The sequence below is a fragment of the Natrix helvetica genome, assembly GCF_964273705.1.
Source record: "Natrix helvetica genome assembly, chromosome: 1".
Lineage (NCBI taxonomy): Eukaryota > Metazoa > Chordata > Lepidosauria > Squamata > Natricidae > Natrix > Natrix helvetica.
This window is the reverse complement of record NC_138548.1, coordinates 24,525,353-24,538,980: the sequence shown is the minus strand read 5'-3', so window position 1 is coordinate 24,538,980 and position 13,628 is coordinate 24,525,353. Positions and strand designations below refer to the sequence as shown.

The window sequence follows — 13,628 nt, the reverse complement described above, 5'->3', positions numbered from 1 at the left end:
GTTCAGCCGTAATTTACGTGAAGTCAGATCTGACTGCAATGGGATATTGCCGAAATGTTGTTCCTAATAAATAACTGGATTTCTTTTGAAACTTGGCTCGAAGCTCATGAATTAATTAGGGCATCTTTCGAAAACCTGACAATGTGATTGTCACCTTCCCAGCTATATTCTAACAAAGTGACAGCACTTAACAATTGAGCAAAATTATAAAATCAGTCATGATTCACTTAATGAACACCTTGTTTAGTAATAGTCCATTGTGGTTGTAAGCAGAGAACTATTTGTATATAGGGCAGGTAGTCTTCAACTTACAACAGTTCATTTAGTGACTGTTCGAAATTATAACAATCACTGGAAAAAAGTGATTTATGACCATTTTTCACAAATGAATGTTACAGCATCCCCACGGTCACATGATTTACATTTGGATGCTTGACAAGTGGTTCACATTTATGAGAGTTGAAGGGTCCCAGGGTCATTCTGACAAGCAAAGTCAATAGGGGAGACAGGTTCACTTAACAACCTTGTTACTAATTTAATAACTGCAGTGATTCACTTAACAAACAGGGCAGGAAAATTCATAAAATGGGGCAAAACATAATCAATTTCTCACTTAGCAATATAAATTTTGGGCTCAATTGTGGTCGTAAGTCGAGGACTGCAGCAAGGTTATTATAGATACATAAAAGGAAGACTACAAAAACACCGGTAATGGAGGGGATGAATTCTGAAGATGGCTGAGTTTGCAGAATTGGTTAAATTGACTTGTTTGATCGAAGCAGGAACTACAATTACTTTTTATGAAATACCAGAAATGCTTTATTGACTTTTTGGTAAAAATGGATAATAATAAACTGCTGATTTTGGAATTTATTAAGTGTAAAGCTTTGTTTATGGGGAGAATGAAATTATGATATGGAATATAGGAGGCTGGGGACGGTAATTGCTATGTTTGTAACTGAAGATCAAAAGTCATTCTTTAGATATCTTCCTTTTTGTTATTCTTCACTGTTTCTTTTACTCTTTTAACATCATCTTCTATTTCATCCATAGTTTTTAAAATCCTTGTAAAATCTTTTAATAAAAACATATTTTTAAAGGATAGTCTTTTCCTATCTTCAAGTCCATATCCCCCCTCATACTGAAGCTAAAAGAAATGATAGAAAGATTTCAGACAATCTATACTATAATGAGGAATTTAGATCAAAGGTCTGATCTGGTATAAAATAACTGATGAGTTATAAAATTTCTGATCTGAGTTTATACCAAATTGGCTCCAGTTTGACTTTGAATAGACCTTGTATATTTAAAACATACAATAAATAAATTCTTATGAGTTAGCAAATGAAACAATCCTGCCAAGCTGATGGAGAAACAATCCTGCCAAGCTGACACTATTTAATTTTATTTGGATATGAGTATCCAAGCCAAATTCAGCAACACATGTTTTAGGCACATTCTTTCTACAGTAGTGGTGTAGGGTCTCCTGCTTGGGCGGAGGGTTGAACTAGATGACCTACAAGGTCCCTTCCAACTCTGTTAATATGAAAAAAAAAGACACTTACGGCAATGAGTGGACGTTTCCGTTTCTTGACAGCATGAATTGGTGACTCAATGTCACAGTCACTAACCTAAGAAAGAATGAATAACATGAGTATCCATTAAGAAGTCCCAGAGAGGAACATTTGAGTTACTTAAAACTGCTGAAGTGTAACTAAATTACTCACATCAGAAGTGTTCAAAATTTTTGTTTTTCTCTTTTTTCTGTTAAGAAAAGAAAATTCTTCCTTCTCACTGCTGTCCCCTACAGTGAAGAATTAATAAGAAGAAACTGAATTTTTCAGCGTACAACGAACTTGTTGGTTAGATTAAAAAAAATACATTTCAACTTTTAAAAATAAGTAAGGCGATTTCTTGTTTGCAAGAAATTCTCTAACAACACAAAGTTCATCCTAGTTAAGTTGGAACTGAAGCTTAAATGTTAAGGTATGATGATTTAATAGCTGACCAGCTGCTGTAAGGCTGTAAACCGAGATGATGACAGGAGGATGAGTCAGCACGGTTACTGCCACTTTAATAAGTTGTATATATAAGGGAGGCCATGTGAGAGCCACTGTTTGAAAGACAAAACCTCTGTGTACTGTATTTTGCTCCTGGGTTGTCTCAAAATAGTAGTCACTATTATATTACTCTGACATTAAATTAAAACAATATTTCCCATCATGGGAACAAAATAAAAGAGAAGGGAAAGTGTTCATAAACCAGCTTTAGTTATTGCACCTGAACATGACTGCTGTTCACATAAACTAGCTCTGTAGAACAAAAAGGCATATCCAACTAGCTGAGTTTCTGTATTTTCTTTCTCATCTAGCTTCCCTAATTAAGTGCATTATTTTTTCTTTTGAAGAGGAAATAAAAATATATAGCAAGAATTCAGTCTGATATAATATTTCAAAATAGCAAATCAAATTTTGGTTATCAATCTTAGGACGGCTTTAAAATATTTACAAGATTCATTACTTTGCCTATAAAGGCTTTTGTGTACATTTAAATGTACAAACCCAGCAACTGTACAGTCAGGAAAACTACAATAGTAAATATAGGGATCTTATATATTCTCACATACATACACCATTGGAAATTAGGATCATTTTAACTAAAGGTAAAAGTCCCCCCACACATACGTGCTAGTCGTTCCTGGCTCTAGGGACGGTGCTCATCTCAGTTTCTACGCCGAGGAGTCAGCACTCTTCGAAGATGTCTCCGTGGTCATGTGGCTGGCATGACTAAATGGTGAAGGCGCACGGAGCGCTGTTACCTTCCCACCAAAGTGGTTCCTATTTTTCTACTTGCATTTTTTACATGCTTTCGAACTGCTAGGTTGGCAGAAGCTGGACAAGTAACTCACTCCGTTACATGGCACTAGGGATTCGAACCGCTTAGCTGCCGACCTTCTGCTTGACAAGCCCGGCATCTTAGCCACCGCATCCCTCAATTTTTTAGCTAACGTAAAAGTAAACATTTACAAGTATTATCATATCATGATTATATTTGCTACAAGTTGATCCTTAGTTTCATTACAGACCATCTAAAAGCCTAGGCAGATGCTGAGCTTAAAACAGAATGAAATAATGAGAATCATTCAATATCCCAAAAGACAGTCGCTCGGTCACTAGTTTCATTATGTCTCCTAAAGCAGGGGTGTCAAACTTGCGGCCAGATGCATCACGTGCTGGCCCCGCCCCCGCCCCCGCCCAGTTTAGCGAAAGGGAAAAAACTCCCGATACATCACATGACGACGACGTGATGACACAAGTTTGACACCGCTGTCCTAAAGAGTGCAGTTTCTCAAAGATATAGCCGCATAATTGTTCTCACACATAACATTTGTGCATTTGAAAATCAGCAGAAAGCCTGCTAAAATAATTTAGGTTTTCATTTTCGGTCTTACCAGGTTCATGGGATGGAAGATCCTTTACTCCAAAAGATGATTTTGCCAAGACTTTAACTATGCTGGTCTTTGCTTTTCTTGAAACTCTCATATGTGAGCTTTCTTGATTATTTCTAGAGCAAGAAGTTCTCATATGTATCATTTGTCCACCTGTTGGTGTGGAACACACGGTTTTTACATGGTTTGGTGACTGGTAAAATCTCGGAGTTACTGGTGTGAAAGGAGATGCCAAAGAAATGGCAGGGTCAATCGCTGCCAGACCAGGATTGTGGTTTTGCAAGTTTAATGGTGTAGAAGATTTAGTCACATTATTAAAGCATTCATTACTGGAATATTTATTTACCAAACTACTATTTGAGATAGAGGCTTCAACCCTGTTGGAATGACCAGTTGCAGGGCTCCCCTTATTTTTCAAGGGCTTCATCTGCTCTAAGGCCTCGTCTTCTGACTCTTGAAAAGAAAATCCAAGATCAAAGTTAACAGAGAACATATCCTCAGAAGCATTATACAGCTGCTCATAATCATGGGGATTTCCTTTGTTTCCATGATCAAGATCACCGGAGACTTCTGCTTCATCTCTATGTGGTGTCAATGATGTTATGGGATTTGTATTGCGAACATTAGCAAGTTGGTCAGGAAAACGGCATTCAGGAGTTCTTGGTTTGTTACTCTGCATGTTGGCTTGACCACATAAGCCAGATAATTCTGAAGGTGCCCCCATTTTTTCAATTGGTGGATGACTGCTCTGTGCATGATTTCCCAATAAATGTATAGAACAATCTCCCTCAGGGTTTGCATTTCTTCCAGATGGTTTGAATGTTTTCCCGCAGCTTTTACCATTATTCCTTTTCAAAGAATTCAGCATTGGACTATTGATTACTTTTGGCCATTTCTCCCCTTGAGTTCCATTCTGTTCTTCAGTTTCAACTTCAAAAATGTCATCCCAGCTAAGATCATTTATACTATTAAGGAAAGTATCTGGAATGCAATTTGCTTCCAAAGGACAGGTATCCACTGAAGACAATTTACAGGTATTTAAGAGTTCGCAGCTGTTCTGAGGTAAAATGGACCCATTCTTGAAACATACACTTTTCTCTGGAATATTGTCTTTAGATTTGCTGGAAACACACCGCTGTAAGGAATCAAGCACCAAGTCTTCATTCACCCTCTTTTCTTCAGAAGCAAACCATTCATCCAGAGATGGCGGAGACTGTGACAGAAGTCTTGCTACATCCATCTGGATGTCTTTTTCACGGGAAAAGTTCTCATCAGCATTTGTTTCAGAAAATCTAAACAAATCAGTCTCTGGCACTGGTAGATAAAATAAAGATGAAAGATATGAATCATCTGCAAAACAGCCATAGCCAGAATCCACACACTGTCCGTTTTGTATACAATTTTCAGGAGCAGGATGAATTATGTTTGTCATAGCTTTTTCAGGATTGACACAAGCCCTCCCTTGAATACTTGTGTTGAGGGTGGCATCCATATTTTCTTGATTCTCATCTGCCAAACTTTTCTGTTCTGTAGCTCCAAGAAATGGTGATAGGTTTGTTGAAAAGCAATCTGAAGGGCTGCCGTCTTTTTTAGCATGAACTGCAGTTTCTACATCAATCACCTGAGGTCTTTTCGAGGATTTAAAATTGGCCACTTTAAACAGTGACATATATTCTGCATCAAACTCCTGTAAGGAATATTTTTCTTTTGCTGTAGCTGCTGCTTTTTTCCCAGTCATGGTGTCACATCTTTTGCTGGTCTGAACATTTGATGCATGAACATCTTCCCAATGAAAATAAGGTTGAATCTCCAGCTCATAACCACATACTCCCTAGTTAAGAGAATAAAGAAAGAACCCTCTTTATTTCTGAAATTTACAGTTACATTCTTTAACTTCCTCATTATTGGTATTCACGAAGTTGCTGTTATTTTACAGAACGGAATTTGATAGAAAAGAGGAAGACTATGATTCATTCAATGAACCCACTATCATTTTAGCTACGGTAATTGATTTGAAATTCAAAGCTAATGCTATCAACTTGAGCATGCTGACTTGCTTCTTCTGTTTGAATGTCACAAATCGGAATAGAAAGGGAGAAGTTGCATCATGTTGCGGGATTGCATCCTCCCACATACATCCCTGCGGCCAATCTGCTCTCACAGGGAGGGCCTTCTCCAGGTGCTGTCCACCAGGCAATGCCAGCGGGCGGCGCCAAGGAATAGGGCCTTCTCTGTGATGGGCCCAACCCTCTGGAATGACCTCCCCCCCGACATTAGAACCACCACGGACTTCCGCTCCTTCCGACAAAAATTGAAGACTCACCTGTTTCGATTAGCTGGCCTGGCATAATTATAATTGTTACAACTTCTACCTCCTGGAAGTATACTCTCAACTGGTTATTTTAAGGGTAGTATTTTAAATTTAATTGATTTTAGGGCTTTTAGAGCCATACTTTATTCTGCTATACAGTTCTTTTAATTTTTTAACCTCCTCCATGTGTATATGTATATTTATATTTATATTGTACTTATTACCTGTTATATGTTGTGTGGACTGTACACCGCCCCGAGTCCCTTTTTGGGAGAGGGGGCGGTTTAGAAATGCGAATAATAATAATAATAATAATAATAATAATAATAATAATAATAATAATAATAATAATAATAATAATGTTACACTAATAAAAGTACATGTAGTCCCTGAATTACGACCATAAGGTACCCTGTCCATCAAGGTAATTTATAAGGGTCTTATGCAGCTAAGCATAAGACCTTTACAACTTATCCAACCACGGATGAGATTTTCCCAAAAATAATTGCAGAAATTTCAAATAAGCAGGAAATTATAGCCATGGAGGAGTTTTAATATACCAATATTTTGGAGATGATTTTTGCCCAGCATGTACCTTCAGAAAAAATGCAAACTTGTGTTGTTCACAAGTTTCTGTTTTAGAAGCTAAATTTTAAGTAAATCAGATACTCTTTGATTTAATCTTAACCAGTAGGAAGGAATTAACTGTACTGTTACCACATTCTCATCACATTTTCAGGTCTTAATATGTACATTAACATCAAAAAGAACTTTCCATGATTTAAGATTCCTAAATGCACATAAGTTAACAAATCAGGTAAAGTAATAAAAAGGCAACTCTCTGAAAGAGGAAAGTGGAATACTTAAATTTCACATCAATTAGCATGACCCGAGACTTGCTGAGAGTTGGACGAGATATGCACAAAAATGTAAAATCACAGCTGCCAGTTCTGGTGTTGGCCTTCGTACGGATCAATTTCTTTCCAAGAACCTAGCTAGGAAGTCATATTGTATCAGCATAGTGTATGTGTGGATCCAAGCAGTGTGGGCTTTTGCAATAGATGTACATTTTTAAAATTATTTTCTAAATTACTATTATTCAAAATGTCTCAATAAATCTCTATAAATAGTGCAAAATGAAAAAAAAACCTCCTTCAAGTTTAGTTTGACTCCAGATTACTAAACAGATGTAACCATGCAATATGGAATTAGTTTGCTATTTTCTCCACCCACAAACCAAATCCATCCATTATCTATCTATCTATCTATCATCTATCTATCTATCTATCTATCTATCTATCTATCTATCTATCTATCTATCTATCTATCTATCTATCATCTATCTATCTATCTATCTATCTATCTATTAATCTATCTATTAATCTATCTATCATCTATCTATCATCTATCTATCTATCTATCTATCTATCATCTATCTATCTATCTATCATCTATCTATCTATCTAGATATCTATCTATCTATCTATCATCTATCTATCTATTAATCTATCTATTAATCTACTCACATCATCTGAAATGCCATGATAATCTCCCATCCAGCTACTAACCAGGATAAAACCTGCTTAGTTATTTGAGTTCAGACAAAGCCCATCAGGTGTTGCCGCCTCCTGAATTAGACTGACAAGGTTTATTTTCTTAGCTGTCCAGGAAACAACTTAATGTTCCATGGCAAGATCATTCCTACATTTTTTGGATTGCAGTACTTCATTTAAAAAAAAAACCTTTTTAGAAACATTTATGCTTATTTTTCAAAATGGTTAAAAAACAGATAATGTAAAAACATCACAGTCGCTCCATCAGCTTGTAAATTATATAAGAATTTTTTGTCGGTTCATTTAAATAATGATGGTGATCTTAATTAGTCATCAATGAAATGTGTGTCTGCAAGAAAATGGAAATCTGTTTAGTTCCTCACAGTTTAATTTCCACTACAGAGTTAACTATATACATTCCCTATGATTGAATCACAGTGAATGAATCATAATATATGAATCACACAATGAAAGGCAGTGTATGTTCATGTTCAAAATCAAAGTTTATGTCAATTTTTCTACCTAATAGTATATATTGATCTGAGCTGCTGGAGATATAGTCGGATGAGGGTCTGACATTTTGCATTATTGAGGTTTAAATCAAAGAAATATGGGAGCATGAGGATAGCGGAAATCAAAAGTACAATATACAGCAAAGACACATTAGAAGTATAATTCACTATTCATTTTAGGGGTGCTATACAATGTAATTAAACACATGCCTAAGGCTTATAGAATCATAGAAAAAGAAAGTTGGGAAGAGACCGGAGTTGAGAATCTCCTGTTCATTACTGGCATCCAAATTCTGTCAGGTATCTATCTAGTTTCTACTTCAACACATCCAACAAAGGATCCCTCAAAGTAATCAATTCCACTATCAAAACTGCTCTTAGGTTTTTCCTAACATTGAGCTGGGAGCTGCCCCCTACAGCTACATATCATTCTATAGCCTTCTATAGAGTATAATAGAAAACAGAGATGTCATCATCTCACAGAAATCTCCTTTGTGCACTTGAAGAGTTATATGTCCTCTCAAACTCTCCACAAGGCTATCTCTACCCAGTTCTCTCATTTTCTCATAAGACTTAGATCAGTCTCACTGACCTTTTTATCTGTTCCAATTTGCCTGAATTCTTCTTAAAAGCATGGTGCCCTGGACACAGTATATGAGGTCAGGTCTGACTAATGCAGAACAGAATGAACCCTGATTTGGAAACTCAATACTTCTATTGATGCAGTTGAATATTGTATTGGGTTGTTTTTTGAAATTATTTAGATTGGTTTCAGCTACATGCGTGGATTTTCATATACTCTCAAGCCAGATGTCCCATGTCGTATTTCTAGATTTATTTTGCATTAATAACTTTGCCTTGAACAACTCAACTAAATTTCATTCTAGTACTTTCAGTGTACTACTATAACCTTATTCTATTAAAAGAATAGTTACTTTGAGTTTTGCATCAGCTATAAATTTTATGAGTGCTGTTCCCCAAGCCATCATGAAAATCGTTAAGGAGTACCAGTCACAGGACAAAATACTAAGTACACCACATCCTCATTCTAGTTCAATAAAGAATTGGTAATCTTCACTATGCTTCCAGAAATAAATCTTGACAAGGTCCAATACTTCTTGTATCTGCTGTTTACTGTGAAATCCCCATGTCACTGACAGCACTTTTACTGTAATATTTGCTTATATTAGAGATTCAGACTCAACAGTACTGGATCTATCTGACTCTCATTTAGGGCTATTCTTTTTTTTTTTTTTGGTTATTTCATAATTGCTGCTGTAATAGTGCTATATTCACACCCCTGGAAATACTGCAGCACCTTTTGGAGATTAACTATGAAAATTTGCAAAGCTTTGTTTTCTTTTTTTTACAACATTGTGTCTGATTTAACAACTATAATTCAGCTTAAACATTTCCAGAGAGAAAGTATACTATGTTCTAACTCATACCTTTATTGTGTTCTTTTTCCTAAGCATCAGGAAATGACCAGGAAGAAATTTCACCCTAGTTTTTTTTTTAACTAACTGTTAACTTGTGAGTAGAAACTTCTTAGCTGAGGGGACATGGAAGTGCATTCCCAGTTTTATGCAAGTTCTAGAACCTACATCCTAAGACCATCACAAAACTTAACCAGCACTGGAGATTTTAAAGAAGAGATTGGACAACCATTTGTCTGAAATTGTACGGGGTTTCCTGCTTGAGCAAGGGGTTGGACTAGAAGAACTCCCAGGTCCCTTCCAACTCTCTTATTCTGATAACTAAAAATCAGAACATTGGCAAATGGAAAATAATAAGTGGACACACAGACAAAAGAAAAGTCTAACAACTTGGAGAAAAATATATTAGAGGTGTCTTTTATCCAAGGTACTTTCCTAAACTTTAATCCTAATAAAAACCATATATGCTTTCCTGAAGTTTACATTTTTAAAGAATTGCTTCTTTCTTTCTTTTTCTTTCTTATTTCTTCTTTTTGGCCATTTGTTTATTGTCATTGTCTTGAAGTGCTAATTGCATTGCAGTTTTGGTAACACTGAAATTCACAAAGTATAGAAGTGTTGTGGCTTTTTTTAGGAAACTTTTTCCCCCATTCTCATCCACAATGTAATTAACAACTAGTTAAAAGTCAATGAGTAACTTTACGAGTCTTTATCTGAAAATTCAAATTAATTTCTGGTGAAAAAAATTAGCTATCTGTAAACTTTGCCGAAGCAATGAGATCAGGCAAAATAATAAGCTTTTAATAGGCTTCTTAACATCTTTTTAAAGAGAGGGCGTAATCTTCTTTGGTTTATTGTGTTGAATAAGAGATTCATAGAGAAATACAAAATAATGACATGCTTTCAGCATATTGTCTATTCCAGAATCCTATGTCACAAACAGGGTGGATTCGATTTAAATCAAGTCGATTTAAATCATGATTTAAATCAAGTCGATTTAAATCATGATTTAAATCAAGTCGATTTAAATCATGATTTAAATCAATTTTTAAAAAGCAACTCTCATTTCTGTTCCGCAGCGGCTCCTCCTCGGACCCACTGTTGACTCACCGACAGTCCCATTCATTTTAATGGGATGGCTGGTGATGCGGCAATGACACAAGGTGAGGGATGTGACAGGCAGCAGTTGAGTGGATGCCCGCTAACAGGCGCTGCCAGGATGGGTCTGAAATGACAGGTACCCTTTAATATTATGTTTATAAGCTGCTTAGAAGGTTTGACTTTCATTTTTACTGCTTGCCCTTCCTCCTCACACTTAGAGCCTGCTGGTACAGATGCATTTCTCTTCAAACAATCATGCAGTTTATATTGTCCATAGATTTGCAAAATAATGGGATAAAGGAATATTCCTGGACTTTGTTTTTTGATTTATCTCATGGTTACTGTGAAATTGTATGAATGCTTCAATGCAGTGCATGTTATCTCAGTTTTCAGAGCTTGGATTCATTGAATGAGTTTACCAAAAATGTAAACATTGCAGAATATACAGCCTCATTCTACATAACTAAGCTCCAGTTCATGCTGAATAAACTAAGTTATTAATGTATATTAAATAGAAAACTCTCTTTAGATAGATTTTTACTCCATAAGCATTTTATTAAAATAAATTTGAGGAAAGAGGGAAAAAATAGGAAAGTAACAAACAGAAGAAAGATCAAGAAACTACAAAACAAACACAAAATTGCAGAAAGGGAAATACAAGATAGACTGTAAATAAAAATAGTATGAAATAAGAAACATAAGAGGATCAAATGTATATAAAGGATATGTATGGAATTAATAGAAAAGATATGTAAAATATGTATATATAGAGAGAAATGTAGTTAAATAAGATATATAAGTATAGATAAAAGAAACACAATGGATAAGTAAAAATGTATGTGCTGCAAAGACGATATGACTGTATAAACAAAATTAAAAATTAAAAAAAATAAATTTGATAAAAATAAAAAAATCTGATTTAAATTTTTAAAAATCTGATTTTTAAATTTTTATTTTTTAAAAAATCAATTTTTATCCACCCTGGTCACAACCCAATAAAATGCATGTGGGAGCTTAGAAAGGAGTTTCATTTATGAGTGAAAGTGGAAAGGAGGGAACATGGAAAAGTGAATCCGATTATTATTATATATTTGATGATCTGGAGCTCTACCCCTCCTGTCAAGATATGGATTTGATGATGGAATTAAGAAGAGAAACAGCCTTAGAAAGACATCTGATAATTAAAGACATGTTAATTTTAATACTAGTTCAAGGGCAACAAGACTATAAGAGAGATCCTTCAAGCAAAAAAGTGCAGAGAATAGTTTTTAAAAACTTTATAAAGTTCATAAGAGAATTGATGCAACAACTGGCTAAAGAGTTAAGATGGTTTTGTTACTGGAAAGACACAGATTGATAATGAAAGTTGATAACTCAAAATTTAGTTAATCTTTGGTGATTAATAAGTAGGATTTTCTAGATACTTTTAGAATGTTTTCTTTAAAATGTTTATTCGTTAATTAATAACTCATTATGATAATAATAATGGAATAATAATCTCAATCAGTAAAAATAATTTGGATATAAACTGTAAAGTGGGACCTGGGGAAAAGATTTATCAATTTCATTAATACATTTTTGTTTAGATTTTGATATAAAGATGTAATTTCTCTTGGGCACTTACAAACTTTACTAACAAACTTTTGTTTAGATTTTATTATAAAGATGTAATTTTTCTTGGGTCGGAGGGGAGAAGATGTGATATAAATGGCAAAAAAATGTTTTTTTCTTTTTTCTTTAGATAACTATAATAATAATAAGGAAATGTTAATGGATAATGTTTAATGATTTTTATATGTCTTGGCATTGGTAAAAGCAATCAGATATAAACCTTAAATAGTGAGTTGGAAAAAAAAAAGGGAATATGCTATAAAAGGGTAATTATTGGAGGTTTATAGGAATAGCTAATGAATGCCAGTAGGTGGTTGTGTCTTTAAATACAAATGATTCTAGATAAAAGCATGTTTAAATAATTATAGCTAAATGAGAATGATGGTACATTGATGGCAAAATACATAAAGGTTTTCGATTTTAAAATGTAAATTAAAAATATGAAGGATGTATAGTAACGCACGAAATTTATTTGTAACCAATTGACATGCTTTCTACAAGATGTAATGAGGAATGTTTTTTGGGTGTGTTTTTGTTTAATTAAAACAATTTAAAAAAATTTTTTTTTTAAAGAAAGGAGTTTTTACCCACCTCTTCATGTCTCATTTGCTCTATCATCTCCATGACACTAATGAAGTGGAAGCAACGATCAGAGTGATCCACCAGATAGGTAGGGAAAGGCCGGTTCTGCCAGACTGACCATTCTGTCAGCGACAGTTCATGAACTTCTTTAGTTTCCAATTCCTAAGATTTCAAAACACAAAGAAAACAGAATGCTACCAATGCCAGTTGCAGCTCAGGCTTATCAAAAGAATAATCCAAATTAAAGATAAAGTTAGCTTAGAACTAATTTAGAGCTGAGGAGTTCGTGATAGCACAGTGGTTAGAATGCAGTATTGCAGGCTAAGACGCTGCTCACTGCCAGGAGTTTGATCCTGACAGGTTCAAGGTTAACTCAGCCTTCCATTCATATAAGTCTAAGTTCTGTTGCTATTAGAAAATAATATTAACTTATTAGGAAAAAAAATGTGTTTTTTTCATACAGTAAGCAAGCATTTTATTTTTAGCACCAATTTACTAATTAACAAACTGAGAATGTTGAAGCATTTGTTTCTCATATTCCACAATATTTCTAATTTTACACATATAAATCACAGCCTGGGTTTATTTAGTTATAGCAGCTATATCATTCCTTCCTGTTTTGTGTCTTTCAGTAAGTCTTGATTCTTAATTCTTACAGTTTCCTTGGCAAGATTTTTGAAAGTGTCTGGCTGTTTCTTTTTCTGAGAGAATGACTGGCCCAAAGTCAGCCAGCTGGTTTCATGTGTAAGGTGAGAGTAGAACTCATAGTTTATGACCTGCTGCCTTAACCACTATAATAAATTGTTCTGAATTCTTTCATTGGCCTATTACAAAAAGCAGTATATTTGTAGAAAATTCTGATTTGTTAGATGGGAATCAATATTTACTGTAGAGATCTACAATGGAATATTTATATATTTTTGCAGGCACTTTGTAGCACTCTCTTGTGTAAATTAATTTTTAATTTTTTTTCAATATGAATATCTATACAAACTTTCCCCAATAAGTGCACTTCAAATATTTAAGAATTCTTAGCAATGACCATGGTGGCTGTGAATTAAGAGCTGAAGTCTA

The 13,628-nt window shown here is 34.6% G+C and overlaps 1 protein-coding gene across 2 annotated transcripts in view; it reads right to left on the bottom strand.

Annotated features, from left to right (window-relative positions):
• The window catches only part of FANCM (FA complementation group M), a 49,232-nt gene that overhangs the window by 10,789 nt on the left and 24,815 nt on the right, over positions 1-13,628 (bottom strand). For both annotated transcript variants that reach the window (XM_081935842.1, XM_081935843.1), the window contains exons 13-16: positions 12,564-12,716; positions 3,452-5,279; positions 1,728-1,804; positions 1,566-1,631 (exon numbers count right to left, since the gene is read on the bottom strand). In XM_081935842.1, the coding sequence (XP_081791968.1) occupies positions 1,566-1,631; positions 1,728-1,804; positions 3,452-5,279; positions 12,564-12,716 (2,124 nt within the window). The remainder of the gene's footprint in view (positions 1-1,565; positions 1,632-1,727; positions 1,805-3,451; positions 5,280-12,563; positions 12,717-13,628) is intronic.